At 47.7% G+C, this 21,643-nt stretch overlaps 1 protein-coding gene across 1 annotated transcript; it reads right to left on the reverse strand.

Annotated features, from left to right (window-relative positions):
* Positions 1–313: 313 nt before the first annotated feature.
* On the reverse strand, positions 314–21,547 carry LARP6 (La ribonucleoprotein 6, translational regulator). Its single transcript, XM_066277951.1, has 3 exons — positions 20,859–21,547; positions 7,193–7,403; positions 314–3,013 (listed from the first exon to the last, which is right to left on the reverse strand). Exons 1-3 carry the CDS (start codon positions 21,056–21,058, stop codon positions 1,949–1,951), a joined length of 1,476 nt encoding a protein of 491 aa, XP_066134048.1. The 5' UTR covers positions 21,059–21,547; the 3' UTR covers positions 314–1,948.
* Positions 21,548–21,643: the final 96 nt, after the last annotated feature.

The following is a 21,643-nucleotide window of genomic DNA, read 5'->3' on the forward strand; positions in this document are numbered from 1 at the left end:
GAAAGGAAGGTCTGAATGTAACCAGGCCGAGAGCTGGGGAAGCCCAGAGGGCCCACTGGAGGCAGAGTCGGGAGGTGAGGCCCAGAGTGAGGTCTGGGGAGGGACCATGGCCCTGCCTTTTGGGCACTTACAGCTGTTCGTGGGGGGAAGACAGATTTGAGCAAGTTCTGGAGGCACTTACCAGTGAACAGGAAGTCATCTGGGTCTTCCAAGGGACACACTACCTTACTAACCAGATAATAATCTCCTGCTACTCTGTACAGAGTTGTATCCTTGAAAACACATTATCTTTTTCCATCTTCACAATGGCTTGTGCTAGTACCCGACCTCAGCAGCTTCATGTGCAAAACTGGCATAATGATACCTATAGGGACACTGAGAGGGGTACTGAAAGGATGTTTCTAGCAAAGCACCTGGCACATAGGTGTGAAGAATAAATACCTGCCCCTTTTGTAGTTCTTCTCCTTTAATTTGGGTGGTGAGGGTCAGAGACACCGAAGTACTGTTCAGTGGTCATGAATGTGGGCTCCAGCGCCAAATGGCTACATTCAAGCCAGCTCTACCAATCTGGCTGTTCAACTTTGGGCAGGCTAGTCACCTACCTACATAATGTCTCTGTGTCTTCTGGTGCCAAATAGAGATAGATAATAGCTGAACTTTCCTAGAGTGGTTCTTGGGAAAATTAAATGACATGCCACATGGAAAACTCTTAGCATAGTCCCTGGCATCTAATCAGTGTTTAAGAATGATTAACAAATTCCACTAAATGGGACTTGCCTCCAACACCTCCCCCCACCTCCCCAATTAGCAAGCAGAGAAGCCGACCCTGAAATCTGGGCTGGTGCTCTTCATGCAACACCAGGTTAGCTTCCAGTGACAGTGGAGATCAACCCAAGGATAAGGAGCTACCAGTCAGGGAGGGTGAACTGCACTTCAGACATGGAATCAACACAAAGCACTTTGCAGGAACAGAATGAGGCCAATGGGCTCACTGCTGTCCTTAGGTCTCAGAAGTAGGAAGTAGGGGTAGGATGTGGAGAGTTACCTCCAGTCTCACACCTTGGTTCTCAGGATCACCAGGCAGGCTTGTTAAATCCAGATTCCAGGCCCTGTCCCAGAGTTTTTGATTCAGAAGACCTGAGAATCTGCATTTATAACAAGGCCCCAGGTGATGTCAGTGTTAGGGGACCACATCTAAGGACCTTGGTTTACACTGAGGAAACTGAGGCACAGTCTTCTGCTCTCTGATTCACTGTGATGACAGGTATGGTGCTCCAACATCTGCACAAACTCTGCAGACCTCTCTAGCTACCAGGAGCCCCAAGGCAGCCCCGAGCTCTCCCTGGGGTACACTGAAGAAGAGGGTCTTTGTTAGGCTCCTCAGGGCCTCATGACATACTGAGCATAGCCTTGTCAGAGGGCAGACTCCCGCCAGACACAGTCCACGAATTCTGAGACGCACTCCCAGGTGAGTGACTTTATTATGTATTCACCTGACAGGAGAATGTACATCAGGTCCTAGAAGACACCGCTCCACACACTTAACTAGTTACCACTGCACAGCAGAAGGCCTGCGGGCTCTCAGGACACCCTGTGTGGCCACATGAGGACGGCCCTGTACCCCAGAGAAGAGCCCCACCCCGAAGAAGAGACCTGTTGCTAGGCCTTCTCTGAAGAGCTGTGACAGCCAAACCGCCAGGCAGCATCACAACAACGGTCACGCTGGGGAGGAAGGCTGCTCTGAACTAGAAGCTGGTCTCAACCTGGAGCGTGCCAGACAATTTACATACATTACAAATATATAAATTAAGAGGTTTTACGGTGTACAAAAATCATTGGAGGGAGACTTAATTTCATTTCTGTGTCGTGCCAGGTATTTGTCAGAACCTTGAAAACGGAGGCGGTTTTCAGTTGAGTGGGTATTTAAAAACAGAAGGCATTTACCTATCTACACATGGGCCCTGCCCCTCTCGTGTCCGCCATGAAACCCTCCGGTGTCGTCAGGGCCTCTGGGCAACCTCAGCACCCCCACAGGTAACCTGTCTGCAGTCTGCATCTTCCGAGAGAGCAGGGGGCTCGCTCTGGGGCTCCTCTCCTGCGTCCCCCTCTCGGCTTGGCGCCTCCGAACCCAGGGGCTGCTGGAGGGGGTGACGCTGCTGTCAGAGGAGTCATCCATGCCCGTGCGGAAGGCCTCGGGACTGGTACAGGAGTTCAGCCTGCCTTCCTCGGCCAGAGGGGATTTTCTGGAAACACCTTTGCGTTGAGCCAAGGGGCTACTCCATGGACTTGAGCACGGGGAAGCATTTGGGCTCAGAAAGAAATTCTGGTGGCCACACGGGCTGAGCTTGCTGGTGACCATGTGACGCCGGCTAGCCATAGGGGACGTGGGGTTGCTCTCAGGATCAGAGGAACTGTTAGCAGAAGACTCGTCCCCCATGTACTGAAGCTCTTCCACTCTCTTGTTCAGCGATTTGTTGGGGTGGATGCTTGTGGCGGGCTCCTCGTCCTGGCTCTTGTCCTTGGGAGGTTTCTTTTTGGGCGGCTTCATACCAATCAGGACAGCTTTCATGTTCTCCTTGCCCTGAGACTCCATGGCCATGAACTCATGGGCTTTGATGGCCGCCTCCACCTCCTCGAACTCCACAATGGCGCACTCCTGGGTCGCCACCTGGCTGTACCGGCTGCTGATCCTCCGAATATCAGGGGGCATCTCCCTCCCGGGTTTCAGGATCCGCACTAACGAGATGACGCCAAAGGTCCCAAAGAGCTTGAGCAGGTGTTCCATCACCTTCTCCTGCACCCTCCCGTTCTTCTGGGGGGTTCCCAGGGCCCACAGCTTGGGGCACAGATAGAGGTCATAGACCAGGAGCATCTTGCTGGGGAGGTTCTCATTGGGGAAGAGCGGGACAGGGGTGGTCCTCCTCACCTTCCGGTGGTCCTCATTCAATTCGAGGGTCACTGAGTACTTCAAGGCATGCGCTGTGGTTCTCCAGTCCCGTGTGAGGTGTTTCACCTGAAGAACACAAGCAAATATGGAATGGCACTAATGTCCTTGTCCACCTTGTGTCCTCTGCAACCTCCATCAATCTTCCCTGACACAGTATCATACCTGGTGGGGGCAGGCACTCAGAAATCTAGTAAACAAATACGCTTTATACAATATCAAATGAGGCAGCCTGGTGTAGAGGAGTGCTGTCCCACAGAACTTTTCATGGTGATGGAAATACTCTATTCTGCCCAAGTTTAGAGGTTAAACCTGCAGGCTCTGGACCGAGGCTGCTGGGTGCACAAACGCAAGGTCTACGACCACCTGGCAGTGAGACCTAAAAGTTATCAACTTCTCCGTGCCTCGACTTCTTCATCTGTTCATATGCCTACCTCAGAGAGTCGGCCTGAAGATTAAAGGAATGAATATATATGTAGCTAGATCCAGACACATAATATATATACACACATATTATAATATGTGCATATATAACTCAGCATAGTCTCTAGTTCACCGTGAGTACTCAGTAAATGTTAGGTGTTGTCATTATTTCAAATATCACATGCGATCACTTTGATAGGACTTGGGGACTTTAACATTCAAATGCCTCTCTAAAGTTGTATTTCTGCATTTATGCATTTGCTACAAAGGGGGTTCAAAAGATATTTCATAGTTCACTGCCATATCTCCTGTAAATAATGTAGACCCTTTCCACTGGAACTGAATACAACTCAGGCCTCATGGGGAATAATGAAATAGGTCCTCTCCTCACTTAGTGGAAATTGTGCGTATCAGTGCAGCAGTACATGAAGGCTATATTTATTCTGTAAAACAGTAATTTATTTATTTTTTGGGGGGGGGGAGAGAGTGAGAGAGAGAGAGAAGGGGGAGGGGCAGGAAGCATCAACTCCCATATGTGCCTTGACCAGGCAAGCCAGGGTTTTGAACCGGCAACCTCAGTGTTTCCAGGTTGATGCTTTATCTACTGCGCCACCACAGGTCAGGCCCTAAAACAGTAATTTTTAAGAGGCCCATTTCCAGTGCAGGGAATGCCAGGCAGAATGAGTCATCCCAAAGAAAGAGTGGAGGTGGGTGGGCTGAGAAGACGGATCCCGAAACGGCAAGGTCACTGCGAGTTCTGAGACCAGGTCAGAGCTGTTCTGCAGAGGAACCTTGAGACCCAAACAGACATTTCCTGGGACTCAGGAAGGGAGCACTGCCTCACAGGGCAGTACGGGGAGGACCCAGGTAGAGCTATCAGCCATCCGGCAGGCTCCTGGAGAGAGGATGCTGTCTACTCTAGCCTGCGGCCTCCAGACGATGGGGTGTAGGGGTGTAGAAACTGTAACTTCCTATTATGATCAGCAGGAAACCCTTTAAAAGGAAGAGGGTCTCAGCCCCCATTTTGGAGGCATTGGGAAGTCTACATCCACTCAGCAGCAGTGGTCAGCAGAGAAGACCCTCCTGAACAGATCCATAAGTGGCAACTTAAAAAGGAAAGAAAATCAGGCTCACTTATACATACAGACTCAGTGGGCCAATCCCCATGACACAGGCTAAAGGCAGAGGGTCCAGGGAAAGGGTTAGACTTCAGGTGAACAGACGCAACCAGGGATCCAGACAGGGTGACGAGGGTGACTGCAAGTCAGAGCCAGGTTCTGGGAGAACCAGGCAGTGGTTCTTCTGGGGCAGAACACGGGGAGCCTTCTCCAAAGCCGGCCAGGGAGGAGGAAGCACTCAGGATTGAAGAAGAATCGATTGCCCAACTCTGAGGCCTGAGCAAATGGTGTGTGGGGAGCCAGTGCCCATACACCTTCCTTGGAGGGCTGAGGAAGCTGGCGGAGGGCCTGTCCTGCTGAGAGAGCAAGGACCCAGCACCCCTCCAGAGCCAGCAGCAGAGTCTACCAGGCAATCTTGGTCTGAGTGCCCTAGACCTGTGTGAGCCGTTAGCAGGAGGGTCCAGGCATCAGCTAAGAAGGGCAGCCAGGGAGCTCTGGGCTTTGTGGAATTACTACAAGAACTTTAATGAGATTTTCAGAAACTGTCATTTTCCTATGTGTTTGTTGCCTTTGTCATATAGGCTTCCTATCATGATCAGCAGGAAACCCTTTAAAAGGAAGAGGGTCTCAGCCCCCATTTTGGAGGCATTGGGAAGTCTACATCCACTCAGCAGCAGTGGTCAGCAGAGAAGACCCTCCTGAACAGATCCATAAGTGGCAACTTAAAAAGGAAAGAAAATCAGGCTAGCTCTTAGAGTCCCTGGGGAGAAAAAAAGGAATGTATAGGATAGTTCCACCGGCTGCTGTGTTCCGGGATCCCCCACAAACAGTCAGCAGGTGAGGGCTTGCTCACTGTTCTCTGCACAGGTGTGATACTATGATTAATAATTTATAATAAGAAATACATATATTTGGTCTTCGACCCCATTCCTGGCACTGAGTTCCTGGAACCTTAGTAAACTCCTAAGGGGTAAGAGCAGTGGGAGCTTTTGTTCTAATGAAGGGACTCTGGGAGGGCTCCCTGTGGCTCCCAGATGGCGGCTGGTCACCAGAATGACTAAGCCGTGATTAGAAGCTTGGAACATTCAGCTCCCTCACCCCCATCTTCCAGAGAGGGAAGAGAGAGTGGAAATGGAAGTTCGTAACTGATCATGTCTATGTGTGGAAGTCTCTCAAAAAAATACCAATAGTCAGGCTTTGGGGAGCTTCCAGATGGGTGAACACATCTGCCTACCTGGAGGGGGGCACACCCCAACTCCACCAGGACAGGAGCTCTTATGCACTCAGGACCTTCCTGCTCTGACCTGTGCAGCTTTTCATCTGGAGTTCACCTGCAGTCTTTATTATATCTGTCAATAAACTGGTAAATGTAAGTAGTGTTTCCCCAAGTTCTGTGAGCTCTTCCAGCAAATAAGCAAATCCAAGGGGAGGAGGTCACAGGAGCCTCTGACCTGTAGCCGGGAATCTACTGCTTGTGATTGACATCTGAAGGAGAGGGCAGTCTCATGGGACTGAGCCCAAACCTCTGGGGTCTGAGGCTGGCTCCAGGTAGAGCGGGTCAGAATTGAGGTAAACTGTGGGACACTCAGCTGGTGTCACAGAAATGCTTGGTGCAGGAACCCTTCCCTCAAACCTGGTATCAGGTCTGCATGTGGGAACACTGTGACAATGGGGACACCCAGGGGGAAGAGCAGGCTTTTCCTCTACAACATAAAATGTCCTTGTCCTGCACCTTAAAAATCCCTACTCATCCTCCAAGATACAACTTTAATGTCATCACTTCCAGGGAGACTTCTCAATGCTCCAGGCAGGGATAGTGGCACTAACCGACTTGCTCTCAACAGGGCTTTGTTTTCCCTTGTGGTTCTGTCCGTGGTCACAGTGATCCCTCAGTGACCTCTCTCCGTCGCTGGGCTTTGCAAACACAGAGGAACACCAAATTCATTTTGTTTCTCCTGTGCCTACTGCAGTACTCAGCCTACAGGATGAATATGTTTGATGAGTGACTAAAGGAAAGAGCGACAAAAGAGGGCAGAGCACCGCAGTAAGCTGGGAAGAGCCCTGGGAAAGAAGCTCTCCTGAGTGCTCCCTGCTGTCTGGGCCAGGCCCATTCATCACACGTCACATTATACAACAGGCCACGTGGCGCTTTTCCATTCCAGTGAATACACTTCTCCCGAGAGAGAGAGTTCCTGGGGAAAGCTGTCTGTCACCTCTTCGAGGAGCAAGCAGACCCAGTCCTATTGCTGGCTGTGTACCCCGCAGGGTGGTGCAGCCTGCTGCCCAGACAAGGATGGTGTTCCAGACAAGGATGGTGGCACTACACAGCTGAGCTGCTGATATCTCAGATGAGGCTCACCTCCCAAAGTTCTGAGCTCTCCTTCTTTCTTTTAGTTATTCAACCTGACACATAAAAAGCTTGAATCCATGTAGTTCTGGCCTGGGAAGTATTTCACGAGGCCATCACTGAGATCTGTCCTGACACCCAGAACCCTTTTAAGAGTGTGGGACAGTAAGTAGTCCTAATAACAACCCTAAATCCCTTCTCTTGATCATTTGTATCTTTTTCAGGCCACAGAGGAAGTAAAAAAAAAAAAAAAAGAAAGAAAAATCACTAGTCATTAGGTTTCAAAAGGGTAAAATGTATTTAGACCCATAACCCCAAACACCTCACAATCCCGGAGGCGCTGGGACAGCGCAACCTCACCTTTTTGAAGGAGGTGAGCAGCTTAACGCTCACGTACCCCAGCTTGTTCCTCCGCACATGCTTCAGCAGGAAGGCGTCCTTCTCTAGGTTCTCGTCAGAAAAGTAGAATTCAATCTGGTCCACCAGCTTCCTGACCAGCTCCTCGCCTGGGGGCTTCCACTCCTGCGTCAGGTCCTCATGCTCATTCTCACCCCCACTCATCATGGCGCCACTGGAACCAGGGGGGGACACAGTGTTAGGGGCCGAGTCATTTCTCTCCACCCAGAAATCACACAGTCATGTCCCAACATCTCCACCTCAGAACGTGACCTTATTTGGTAAGAGTCTTACAGATGTCGTTAGCCAAAGATGAGGCCATACTGGAGTAGCAAGGTCCCTCATCCAGTATGACTGGTGTCTTCAGAAGGGGAATGTGGACGTGCACGCACAAGGAGAGCACCATGTGGCCACCAAGGCAGAGCCCAGGGTGCATCAAAGATGGTCAGCGAACCCCCCGAAGTTATAACAGGCCTGAAGCAGGTCCCTGCACAACAACGTCGTGAGAGGGGCATGCCCCTGCTGGCACCCACTTTCAGACTTCTGGCCTCCAGATGGTGAGGCAAGACCTTTCTGTGGTTCCAGGCCCTCTGGTTAGCAGTGCCATTGCTGCAGCCCTTGGAAACTGCAGTGGCTCACAACTGGCCTGGACTCCCCAGGTGCACACATGGCCACAAGGGGAAATGGTTTTGCTTCCAAAGAACTAGGAAATCTTTGCTTTTGTTTTGAACCAGGAGGGAGGATCATTAAAATAACAAACCCCTCTACTAGCATTTCCATTTTCCATGCCTCTTCGCCATCCACGCTTCTTGCATACTTCTTATTCTTCCTTCTACTCCTTCATCCTGCAAATCCTGACACCCAGAAGACAGTTTAGCAGAGTAACTAAGAGTCCCAGTCCTAGAGTTAGACAGCCTGGGTTTGAATCCTGACACCACCATTTATTGATTGAGTCAACCTGGGCAAGGAACTCCACTGCCACACCTCAGTTCCACTATCTGTAAGTTGACAGTCACGCCAGTCACTTTTCTGATCGACTGCTGTGAAGATGAAATGAATTAAGGTCCTGACCGGTTGGCTCATTGGCAGAGTGTCAACCCAGCATGTGGAAGTCCTGGGTTCAATTCCCAGTCAGGGCACACAGGAAGAGGCGCCCATCTGATTATTCCCTCCTCCTTCTCGCTCTTCCTCTCCTGCAGCCATGGCTCTGTCGATTCAAGCATGTTAGCCATGGGTGCTGATATGGCTCTGTGGAGCCTCCACCTCAGGCACTAAAAATAGCTCGGTTGCAGCATGGCCCCAGATGGGCAGAGCATAAGCCACAGATGGGGGGTAGCTCGGTGGATCCCAGTCAGGGTGGATACAGGAGTCTGTCTCTCTATCTCCCCTACTCTCACTTAAAAAAAGGAGAAAAAAAAATGAAATGAATTAAGACATACAATGTTCAGAAGAATTCCTGGCATCCCCTTAGACCTCAGTGAGTGACAGAGACACTCAGTTGCTCATTCATAAGAGAGATCTAAGATTCAAACTATGTGTCTCCAGAGTTAGTACACACAATACCGTCCAGGTTTTGCTGGGGCTTTGCCACAGAATCTGGAAACAATGCCATTCACCGCGGCCTGCTAAATAAAACCTTCACCCATGGGCAGCCCCACCTGGATGGACTTCCCCTCCCCGAGGATGTCAGGACAGGGGAACAAGCCAAAGAAATTCCAGGCAAAGCTTCTTTAGGAAGGCTAACCTTTCACAAAGGGACTGTATAAAACTTCAAAGCCATAAATATTTAGGAAACTTGTGACATCATTATTAGATGTTATCAAAGGTGAGCTCTCTTTTGTATATTTATTACCACATTAAAATATGTATCACACAAATACTACATATTTTATATGATAAAAAGGATTAGTTAAAAATTACTTCCAAGAAAAAATAGTAATAATCAGCTTTCCTATGTGGCAGTTTGATGTCTAATAACATGAACTCCAGACCCCAAGTTTCCGTTAACATGTCCTCAGCAAAGAGCACATGCCCGGTACGCCTAAAGCAGCAGCGTGCTCCCGCCCTATGGAGAGAACTCGCCTGGTTCCCAGAAAGGCTCGGCAAGTTCACAGCAGCATTGTTCACCATGGCCAAAAGGTAGGAACAATTCAAGAGCCCATCAGCGGATAAATGGGTAAGCGTGATGCCCTACGCACATACAGGGAAATATATTCAGCCTCAGAAAGAAAATCCTGACACATGCTACAACACAGATGAATCTTGAGGACATATGCTATGTGAAATAAGCCATTCACAAAGGGACACATACTGTATGATTCCATTTATATGCGCTCCCTAGAATAATCAAATTCATCCAGACACAAAGTAGAGTGGTGGTTAACAGGGTCCTGGAGGGGTGAGCGGGGAGTTAGTGTTTAGTGGATACAGACTTTCAGGTGGGAAAAAAAAAAGTTCTGGAGATGGAAGGTGGTGATGATTGCAAAACACTGTGAATATACCAGTGTTTAATGCCACTTAAAAACAGTTAAGATGATACATTTTGTTATGTGCATTTTACCACCAATAGGTTTTTTTTATAGGAGGTCTTCAACACGAAAAAGTATGCATATTTGTATGTATGTTACGTTTCCTCTACAAAGAAGCAAACAGCATTTCCCTTGGGGGACCAGCTGGAAAGTAAAAGCACTGTAAGCTATTCCTGGGACAGAATCAAGCCGGGAAAGACACACCCATATACGTCCTTTGACTTTAGCAAAGTTGTCACTGGCTTTCAACCACCCAGCAAAAGCAACTGTGGAAGAGTCCAAAAGAGAATAAAAATGGAATATTCTGTCAGGAGGGAAAGCCCCTCCCACTAAATCCATCTCACAATTTTTTAAATTTGGAAATTAAAATTAGCATAAAATATAGGCACTGGTTGATTTTTCAGTTTCAGTTTTTTGCCTGCAGAAGACAGTCTGGAAATGGTTTTAAAGATCCCTTTCTAATGTTCCAAGGCAAATGTATATGAAGAAAAGGAAAATGTCTGGGAAACTAACTTTTAAAATACCCCTTTCTTCTTCTTCTTCTTCTTTTTTTTAACAAAAAGTCTTTTTTAAATGGAATGATAAACAAGGAAATGTATTAAGACCACCCACAGGTTTAACAGGTCAAATGCAACTTAAACATTAGATAAGGTGAATATTTTAGGTCCATAAAAGGTAGCTGTGGTTGACATAGTCTGACTCACCTAATATCTAATAGCAATCTTTTCCCCGCTGGCTTCACTGTACTATAGACAGAGTGTGTGTGTGTGTGTGTGTGTGTGTGTGTGTGTGTGTGTGTGTGTTTTCCTCTATATACACCTTTTTTCGGCTTCTCTTACAGGTACAGTACTAGCCATTTGTCATGTTATAGCCAATAACACACAAGTGAAAGGTTTTTGGCCCTGCCCCTCCTCTTTCATCTGTTGTAAGTGTGGACATGATGTTTGGAGCTTTAGAAGCTATTTTACTCGCCATAAGGAAAAGTCCAAAAGAATCAGCATGACCTGACGTAGTGATGTTATTGAATTGCTGAACCAAAGCCTGAAGATTTTGAAGTACGTGAGAATGATAATATCCTACTTGCTTAATTCCCTTTTTAGTTGGGTTGTGTGTTACTTGCAGCCAAATCTGGGATAGTAACACTGCATTGAAAAAAGAGGTCTTCCACACATGCTGAAGGAAAATGGCGGTGGGACAGTCAATGGAATGAAAAAGGAGGAGCAAGACAAACAGGACACATTCCCACTTTATTGGAGGAACCGTAAAGCCTAGCAGTTCAAACATGTAGGTTGAATATACCAGGTAAAGTAACTCCAAATGCACAGGAAGTTCTAAGCCCAGCTGACAAGGATGACAATAGAAGGAGGGGATTAGGTGAGGCATGTGACAATGGCCAGTGAGGAATTTTGGGTGGACTCAGGGGTATTATCAAAATGGTCTAATTTACTATAGGTGGTTAGTATATCAGAGGTGACCAGACCATTGGAAGGACCCACACACCAGTAAGTCCTACTCCCAAACTAGAGCAGTTGGTGCTATTATAAACACTGGACTCATAAGGGAAGAAAGGTAATTTAATTTTTCAGTTTCTCCAGGTGCCCATTCTAGAGCCTCCTGTTCTCACTCCTTGGCCATGATTCATGGTGGGGCTTGACTGAGAAATGAAGTTCATCCAACCAGACTTGACCAGACCTCCTTGTGCCCCCCACCCCAGCTTGGTCTATTTCTGGACACCCACCAAAGATCCCAGGTGCCATGTCCAGCTGCCTCTTCTTCATGCTGTCCTCCTGCAGGACAGTGGGCACTACCAACCACCTTCTTCTTGATTCTCTGCCCCTGGGCTTATCTGACTTCCTCTTTTCTTATTCTTCTCGTCCATGTAACTGTCTTTTCAATGTCCCCTTTCTCTTCTCAGTTCTGAATGTAGGTGTTCCCGTAGGGCCTCTCCTTGACTCTCTATGCCCTGACAGCCTCTGCACCTCTGCCCCTGGTTGGTTCATCCGATTTGAACCTGCCTCTCCTGCTGTGCCTCTGTCCTTCTCTCAATCCTGAGCTGCAGTCCTCAGGTCCTAACTGCCTGCCTGATATCTGCTTAGATAGCCTGATTCTGCTTGAAGTCCAGTATGTTCTGCAGAACTGGACCTCATGGAGGACTGACACCTGGGCTTATCCAGAGACATTCTATCTGGGAAGCTCAACTTCCTTGAATAGTCCCGCAGTAAACAATCTCTACTCCATACTGGGGGGTAAGTCTGCATCAATCATTTGTACCCAGTGAACCAACAGGCAGGTAGTCAGAGATTCTGAGCAGCCGGGGGTGCTGGGGAGGTGTGTGTATAAAACTCCTGTGCAAGGGCAGAAGAAAGCTTCTTGCAAACAGGGGAGTCCTCCCTCCGTAGGGCTGCACTCAGCGGCAACTGCGTATCTCCAGATGGGAATCCTGACAGAGCAGGAGAGCCTGTTTTATGCATGCTGCACCGTTTCATGGTTCATGCAACCACCTTTGAGCACAAAAGGCCTTGTATCTCTTAACGAGCACTAAAAAAGTTTATATCCTTTAAATATGGATAATGGCAACTCTTTGCCATTTACAACAGCCTCTAAAAACCATGTATCTTCCCTTCCAAACTGCCCCACTAACTACTTTGCGGATTCACTCTTCTCTGCACTTGGCTCAAAACCGAAAATGTGTCTTTTAACCTTCTCTTTGTGTGGATTTCATTCTGCAGCTGTCCTCATTACCACCCCCTTGAAAAGTATGAATAGCTCATTAAAAAGGAATCTTAAAAATTAAGGGAATATACAGGCATAGTAAAAATAGAAAAGCATAGTAGAAAATTTATACAGAAATCAATAATTTCCTGCTCCACCTCTCCCTAGAGTCAGCCTCTTTCTCTCTTTCTTCAATCATTTAGTTCTTACGACAGTTTCCTTATAGTTCAGATAAATATGCTCTTAACTCTATCCCTCACTCATCAATTACAGACATCCTCTATTCAAGTCCTATTATATAAGATGAGGATTTGGGGTTGCATCCACTCCCAAAGCCTCTTCTTCCAATTTAAAATTTTTAATATTATTTTTGTTTTTTCTAATTATTTTAAAATAATGAACTTAAAATGATGTTTCTTACTCTAGTATGATACATTTAATGAATATTGATACATTATTATTAGCTAAAGTCCACATTTTATTTAGATGTTCTAGTTTTCACCTACTGTCCTTTTCTGTTGCAGGACTCCATTCAGGATGCCACACTACATTTAGTCATCACACCTTCCCCTGATCCTCTCAGCTCCGACAGTTTCTCAGATTTCTCTCATTTTTGACGACTGAACAGTGTTGAAGAGTGTTGGTCAGGTGTACTGTAGAATGTCTCTCTCTGTAATTTGTCTGATATTTTTATCATGATTAGATGGGGATGTGGGTTTGGGGAGGACCACAGAAGTAAATATCCATTCCCATCACATCATATCAAGGGTACGTACTATCCACATGGCTGGTCACTGTGGATGTTGACCCCACCACCTCGCTGAGATAGTTCGTCTTCACTGTAAAGTGACTCCTCTTTCCCCCTTCCCATACTGTACGCTTTGGAAGGTAGTCACTGTACATAGCCCACACGAGGAGTGGGGAGTGAGGTACATTGGTGGTACTTTTTATTATTTTTATAATTTTTAAAAAATTTATTGACTGATTTTTAGAGAGAGAGGAAGGAGGAGAGAAAGAGAGAACAACAGGAACATTGGTCTGTTCCTGTATATGCCCTGACGGAGGATCTAACTGGTAACTTCTGTGCTTTGGAGAGATGCTCTAACCAAGCTATCCAGCCAGGACTGGTAGTACTTTTAAAATTCCTACTGTGTGCAAGGCTTGGGGTTGCTGCTAGAGTGACAGCAACCAATGTATCCTACTCTGCTGGCACTTAGCATTCAGGGCAGATTAAAGATGAACTATACAAGTAGTTTTGATACAAGAATAGACAAGTGATAGCTGAAAGTTAAATGGCTTCCTTGGGAAAAAGCCTTGGAGATTAGCTATGCCTTCTGAAGAATGAAGGTCTGGTTCACGTGGGTTGCCTCTACAGCTGTATCCTCCTACAGGTCTTCTTCTCAGGTGGCTCTCTCTGCATGGGTGGGGCATGCCACCTGCCTGCGTCACTTCAGGGAAAAGTGAAGCATCATGGAGGGGCTTTATGTGGAGAAGACATTACACGGCAGATCCTGGCTCTGCCTTAGCAGCCCTAGATCACCGGTTAGTCATTTACTTTCTTTAGAAACTAATCTCATTTCTTCTTTTCCCTCTTGGAAGTAAACAGTATACTGTCTGCTACTCTTGTCAGGCAGAGAGACTGGGCAATTGTTTATACTAAAGAAAGACCTCTCAGATACAGCATCCCTGTTCACTCTTGCATTCTTCACATAGTTCCCAATCAAAGCCTTTCTGGGGTTCCGTCTCCCCACCTCCTGCTGCCTCCCCTGGCCCCTGCCCCACTCCAGTCATATTCTGGCTTAAGCCTCTCCTACTCTGGGCCTTATTACATGTGTTGAAGAATAGCTATGTCACTGCTCTAATGACGATGTTAACAACAGCAACAGCAACAGCAACGTTTTCTCTTTCATATTAAATAAAACCCAGAGTCCTTAGCTCTTCATTCAGATTCATTTATAATCTGGCTGTAACCAATGTCCAAACTTATTTCTATCTATTCCCTTTCAGATCCTTTGCTCCAAGCAAGTAAAAGATTTATAGTTCCCAGTGGAGATCACAATGTTTCTGGACTCTATGCCTTTGAACATGCTGTTCCCACCTCCTCAAATTCTTTGCCCCGTCTCTCAAGTCTAAATCCTAGCTACACATCAAGGTCCATCTCAAATGCAATTCTCCCAGAAAGAGGTAATCATTTCAACTTTCAACTAACACTAGTCTATACTTGTGTCAGAACTACTTGTGTTCATTGTTTTCGTGCCAGCAGAATAAGAATTCATGTTGGTTTTTCTCACTCTAGCATCAAGCCTGAGCCTTGCACACAGTAGGAATTTAAACAGTTCCACCAATGGGCCTGATTGGTGGTGGTGCACTGGATAGGGCATTGACCTGGGGACACTGAGGTCCCACGTTTGAAATCCCGAGGTCACCAGCTTGAGCACCCGCTCACCAGCTTGAGCACTGGATCACTGGCTTGAAGCCCATGGGCACTCACTTGAGCAAGGGGTCACTGGCTCAGCTTGGGACCCTCGGTCAAGGCACATATGAGAAGCAATCAATGAACAACTAAAGTGCCCAACTACAAGTTGATGCTTCTCATCTCTCTCCCCTCCTATCTCGCTCTCTCTCCTCTCTCTCTCTCTTAAAAAAAAAACCCAAAAATGTACCACCAATGGAAAGTGAATCATTTCTGTAAGGGCAAGTCATAGGCAGCAGGCTTCTTTGAGATAGAATGTACGGTGGTTACTGATGACTATCTTGTTAGTGGCCTTTCAAGAGGACTTTGAAAAAGTTTTACATTTATATTACTCTTTCATTTGAAATAAAGCATTGTACATCGGAAGTGGCAATAAATTCTTTTGTTGCGACTGTAAACCTGCTAGCAATGGAAACAGGGTGGAAATAAGGGGGCACATTTCAAAACAGATGACTGGGCTCCACAGACTAGTGTGGAAATATTTATCATATTTATAAATAATCTGGAGAAATAAGTGCAGCATAAAATATCCAGGGCTTTTCTCATAAAAATCTCAAGTTAATTTGGATATGTTAATTGAGTGGCTAATCAAATGACACACACCTTACAGAAGGCAAATATCCAAACTAGCGTGGTGGAGTAATGAGCCCCTCACAGTGCCTTCCAACACAGGGAAGATTCTTGGAGTCATCTGTCCTTGCAGATGGTCTAACATGGCGCTGAGGCCACCAAGCCCAGGAAAATGCTGGGTGCCAACACGGAGGATACTGAGAAAACACCATTTAGAAAAAACACCAGGTTCCAGTCCCATCAGTGTGAATTTTCTTTTGCTTTGCCTCCAGAAAAAGATAAGGAACCTGAAAAGGTTCAAAAACGCAACCAAATTGATAATGCAGTGTAAAACCATGAGAGCAGAATCAAAAGATAAGGTTCTTTCATAGATATAGATTGAAAATATACAAGTATGTTTCCAAACTTTGGAAAAGGCACCTTGGGAACAACTCTATTTTGGTTGCTACTGAGAGGATGCTACTGTTTGTGTGGCCATGGGTTCTTTTATATTGATTTAGAGATCATGACCTGTCTTCTTTTTCTTTTTCTTTTTTTTTCTTTTTTTGAAGTTAGAAGCAGGGAGGCAGTCAGACAGACTCGTGCATGCGCCTGACCCAGATCCACCCAGCATGCCCACCAGGGAGCAATGTTCTGCCCATCTGGGGCATTGCTAACCGGAGCCATTCCAGTGCCTGAGGCGGAGGCCATGGTGGGAGGGGAAGAGAGAATTAGAGAGGAAGGAGAGGGGGAAGGATAGAGAAGCAGATGGGCACTTCTCCTGTTGCCCTGACTGGGATTCGAACCTGGGAATTCCACACGCTGGGCCAACGCTCTATCGCTGAGCCAACGGGCCAGGGCCATGCCTATCTTCTGACATGATGTTCTGACGTGTTTCTTAGTGCCTGGAAAAAGAGTACAACTTGTGGATTCTCTACAGATCTAAGTAACGGTTTGTGATGTGGGCAGAGATAAGATATAGAGCGTACATACTTAGTTCCATGTCTTGCACAAACTGGCATTGATAAATGGAGGCTTTCATTATCGTTATCCAGAACAGGGAAACATCAGCTTGAGCAACATCCATAAATGTCATGGAAGGAAAGAAATCTACATGTTCCCATTTGCTAAATAAAAAGCAGGTGTGCTCAGTGGTTTGTTTATTATACTCATATTTAGTATTATAATCTTTTTTTTTTTATACAGGGACAGAGATAGAGTCAGAGAGAGGGATAGATAGGGACAGACAGATAGGAACGGAGACAGATGAGAAGCATCAATCATCAGTTTTTTGTTTTGACACCTTGGTTGTTCATTGATTGCTTTCTCATATGTGCCTTGACCGTGGGCCTTCAGCAGACCGAGTAACCCCTTGCTCGAGCCAGCAACCTTGGGTCCAAGCTGGTGAGCTTTTTGCTCAAGCCAGATGAGCCTGCGCTCAAGCTGGCGACCTCAGGGTCTCGAACCTGGGTCCTCAGCATCCCAGTCCGACGCTCTATCCACTGAGCCACTGCCTGGTCAAGCAGTAGTATAATTTTAAATCATTTTATACATTGTAAGTTAAAGTAAATAAGTAAGTAGGTTACTGTTATTAGAGATCAAGACTTGCAGTACAAAAAAATAAAAGAAATAAAGCTAAACCTTGTAATATTAAATGTGAATTAGAATTAGCAACATAATTTTTTTAAAAACCCACATTTCCTAGCTCTGACCATTGAAAGGACCTAAGAGCAATGATGCCTCAGTAGAAATTAGCACTCTTAATTCCAAGTCTTGGTTTCTAAATACGTTTCCACTAGTATTTGAAAAGCCAGGGATTCCCATGGAAATGGCTGGGTCCCATGACTAGAGCAGAAGACATACAAATTAAGCCTAGCATATCCAGTATCAGAAAGCAAGGAAGTACTCTAAGGAAGGGGAAATAATTAAGCATTTCTGCTTGCCACCTTAGAAGAACTCTTGTTCCATCCCAGGTGATAAACTAAACTCTCTTTTACAGCAGAATGCTAGCTCATACATGTACCACACTTGATAAAATTAGAAAAGTACCAATTTGTCACCCCCAATAGACCAACTCAAGCAAGGATCATCAATGGATGCTAAAACCATAAGGGGAAAGCTCTCAATTGAATAATGTGTGCAAGAAGCCCACCCATGACTGTTAGCTGCAATGGAGAAGACTACCTTCACCCAGAGGTCAAATTTAGCCTCACCAACGGTGGATACCATGAAAAGTCCATGGCACTACCCATGGAGTGTTCTTGCCAAAATGTGAAGCCTGAAGCTCATCAAGCCTTTTGCCCCAACTTTCAGTTTCCAGGAAACACATGACACAAAGGAGCAAGTTAAACTAGATGAAGAGAATGTAACCAACCGATTCAAACTGGGAAAACTTCAACAAGACATTTGGCCTCTTAGTTCCAACACAGAGGAGCATTAAAAAAAAATAAAGTGGTAATGTTCTATATTAAAAGATTCTAAAGAGACATAACAGGCAAATGCCTTGGACCTAAATTGGATTCTGGTTTAAAGGGAAAAGTAAACAGCTGTAAAACACAACATGGGCCAATTGGGGAGATCTTGAATATGGAACTTGACTATTAGATGATTTAGGGATTATATGAAATAATTGTTAATTTTCTTAATTGCAATTATAGTATCATGGTTTTACAGGATAATGTCATTGTTAGGAGCTACAAAGTGAAGTATGTAGGGTAGAAGTCTTATGTACCAGATATTTTCAAATGCTTCGGGAAAAACCATACACGTTATATGCCCATCATATAAATCTGGCAAAATGCTTACAACTATTCTTTTTTATGCTTGACACTTTTATGTTAAAAGGTGACAGTGAAAGGAAAGACATATTTTTAGTGAACAATAGGTGAGGATACAAATGAACATTTGGAGGTTACCAAGATTTTTTCCTTATTTTCATTGATCCCTTGTCCCCCAGATACAAGACAGGTATGGGCCAGGGACTGGAGATTTAGAGGGGACTCAGGCAAGACCACTGCCTTCAAGGATCTCATTGTCTATTGGAGGAGAAACAAATATTTCAAGTCCATGGAGTGAGTGTGATGACAGAGACATGCATTCATTCAACAGATATTTAGAAAGCACTCGCTCAATGCCAGGCACTGAGGATAGAATGAGATCAGGGCGGGCATGGTCCCTGAATTCACAGAGTTCATATTTCTGGTCAGGGAGCCAGGACTCTAGAATTATAACTGTGGGTAAGTGCGAGGCACAGAATGGACAGAGGGCTACAGCACCGCGGAGGAGAGGAAGCAAGTCCAGTTGGGGATAGAAGGGGAAGAAGCAGTGAATTTTTCAGGCTGACTAGAAATCAATCAGAGGGACCTAAAGGTGTGACTACAAAGCCATGTAGACACAAACCGCATCCCGTGTTCAGGAACCCGGAGAGTATCAGTCCTGTGGGAGCATGAACAGTTCTTCAGGACAGGCAGGAATGGAAGCAGGGGGCTGATGTGGGGTGCAAAATCTCAGCGAGCAGACATGGGAACATGGGCTGACCAGCAGGCTCTGGGAGCCCAGAAGGGTTCTTTGAGGGTGGTGATGCTCCTGCACCCAGCTGGGCCCAAATAAGGGACAGCATGCTGCCTGCTCTTGGCTTCTTTCTCGCATTTTGGGTGTCTGCCTGCTGGGCTCTGTTGAATCCACCACCCTGAAGAGCCCCAGGGATTTTCTGGGGTCAACTCTATACCAGTGAGCAGCAGGAAATGCTTCTGACTGAATGCTCCATGGGACTCAAGCCACTGGAGCTGGGAGAAATGGTGGCTCTGCAAGGAGCATGTGGAGTGTGAACACAGAGGCCTACCAGAACTGAGGATCAGGTTCCCCCGGATCACATAGGGGCTCTTTCCAGGCCCAAGAATTAAGAAGGGCTTTAATCTCAGCTAAAGGTCCTGTTTCAAAACTTAGTCCCAGAATAGTGGACAGTCACAGGCGAAGAGTCAGAAGGGTAAACCATTCGGGGCTATTGTACGTGACTTGATGAGGTGGCTACTGTCACCTTAAGACTGAGATGCCAGTGACGACTGTGGAGTCATTGGTATACGCTCAACACTCAGCAGGCCTGAATGAATGCATCAGACTGTACATAAAGTGAAGTGCTGATCCGTCTACTGTGTCATCTGCCGTGGCCCAGCTTTCCTGCTCTAAATTGGTGGGCTGGACATTTCTCCCTGAATAGCTGTCTCCACGGAATTACCTTGACTCTGTGGGTCCCTAAATCCAGACCTTTTTCCCCTGGGAAAGGGTCAGTCAGTGATAGCGAATAGCTTTGGCCCCAGTCTTCTTATGCCCTTGAGTTGACTAGTCTCTCAATGAAGGAGATGTGTGCCTGCCACAAGATACGCCTACAGAGCCCTGACAGTTAAATGCACGTGCAGAGTCCCAGAAGAGGGCTTTTGGTCACTGCCTATGGCATTTCCCAGAATTTGTGAATCCTGCCATTGCCCCATTCTCATTTCTATTGTCACTCCATACGGTATGTCCTTTCAACATCAGTAAAAAAAAAATCACAGCCCTGAAAGGCCTGGGCATTAGTTGGACACAAGATTAAGATCTCCAGCTGATGACAAAGCTCAGGGCTCAGAGGCAAGGTTAGACAGGTGGTTCCTTGTGCCCTATCAGTTCCAGACTCACCATCACCCAGGAACCCAGCCCCAACGCAGCAATAGGATGATGCAAGCACAGAAGTCAGGTGGGGAAGGCTGTGTGGACACGGGAATCCTCCACAAGGGAGGATGCCAGCAGCAGGCCCTGAACTGATCCCAAATCAGGACAAGAGAGCTCTCCACACCATGAAATCACCCCTCCTGGGATCCCAGCAGCAAGTGTCAGCTGAGCCTGACCTGTCCCCACCCAGAGACTGAGGGAAGCCATTTAGACTGAAAAGCAGACAGGGCAGCGAAGGCTGCTGAAACCACTGGGGAATGCTGGGGGCATGGGGCTGCTTCTAAGGCGAAGACCGGGGTGGGGTGCGCTTTTTCGAGGGTCTTTGGGTGAGTTCAGGGAAAGAGAGACTCCTCCTGGTGAGGACAGGGCAAGGATGGCCCAGGAAGGACTTCCTCCTGGGTCCCAGAACATGCCCACGGACAGGCTCCTCAGCTCCCCGCCGCCAGCCCCAGGAGGCAGCCTTGGTCGGGTTACAAAGTCGGGGACCAGGGCACCAACGACCTCCGCAAGCCAGTTCTGACACCATGTGACGGCCCAGAGAAGCGACCTGGGGGCAGGGCTGATTCAACGCCCACCGCCCGCTGAGTCGTAGTCCCCGAATTCCGGTGCACGGGGACCCAGAGTGGGCAGCTCCCGCTCGGCCGGAGCACGCCGCCGCGCCTACCTGTGCCCGCGGCTCGGCTCCTCCTCGCTGGCGCTGCCCCAGCCTGGGCTGAGATACCGAGCCGGGTCCCCCGCGCCCCGCGCCTCCGCGACCTCCTCCTCGTCCTCCGGCTCCTTGGCGTCCTCGGCCTCCTGGATGGCGACGCGGATCTGCACCGCGGGCTCGGGCCCGGGCAGAGCCTCCTCGCCGGTCTGGGCCATGGCTCGCGGGCCGGTCGGGACTGCGGCGCCGTCGGGTCCCCGCGCCGCAAGGCCGAACCAACGGGAGGTAGCGTCTGTGACCACGGGGGCCCAGACAGGCGGGGAGGATGGGGGTCGCGGCGCCCCGCCCCGGATGCTAGCGGAGAGCCAGGGCGGGCGGGGCCGTAGAGGATGAAAGCGGCCTCCTGTGCTCTCCTCCCGCAGAGGCCCCTCCCGAAACGAGCCCCGGATCTCCGCGTCTCCCAGCGCGCACCCTCCGCTCCCGGGCTCCGCACCCGAGAGGAGGAGCCTGGGCCCGCTCTCCGGCCCTCTCCTCCCGCGGGTGCCGGGGGAGGGGCGCACGCATCTGACTTCTCAGTTTGTGGATGACTCGGGGTGACAGCCGTTCAGCGGGGAGCTTCAGTGCTTGCGTGTCTCCCCTGCTGACCTGCCAAGATGTCTGGGCTCTCTTTGGCGTAAAATACCCGAGACCGTGCGTGCTGGAGGTCAGGACCTGGTACCAGTCTGGCCCCCAGACTAGCAGCACCAGCCTCACCTGGGAACTGGTTAAAATGCAGATTCTCCAGACCTGAATCAGAATCTGTG

Source organism: Saccopteryx bilineata, chromosome 4, assembly GCF_036850765.1.
Source record: "Saccopteryx bilineata isolate mSacBil1 chromosome 4, mSacBil1_pri_phased_curated, whole genome shotgun sequence".
Classification (NCBI taxonomy): Eukaryota; Metazoa; Chordata; class Mammalia; order Chiroptera; family Emballonuridae; genus Saccopteryx; species Saccopteryx bilineata.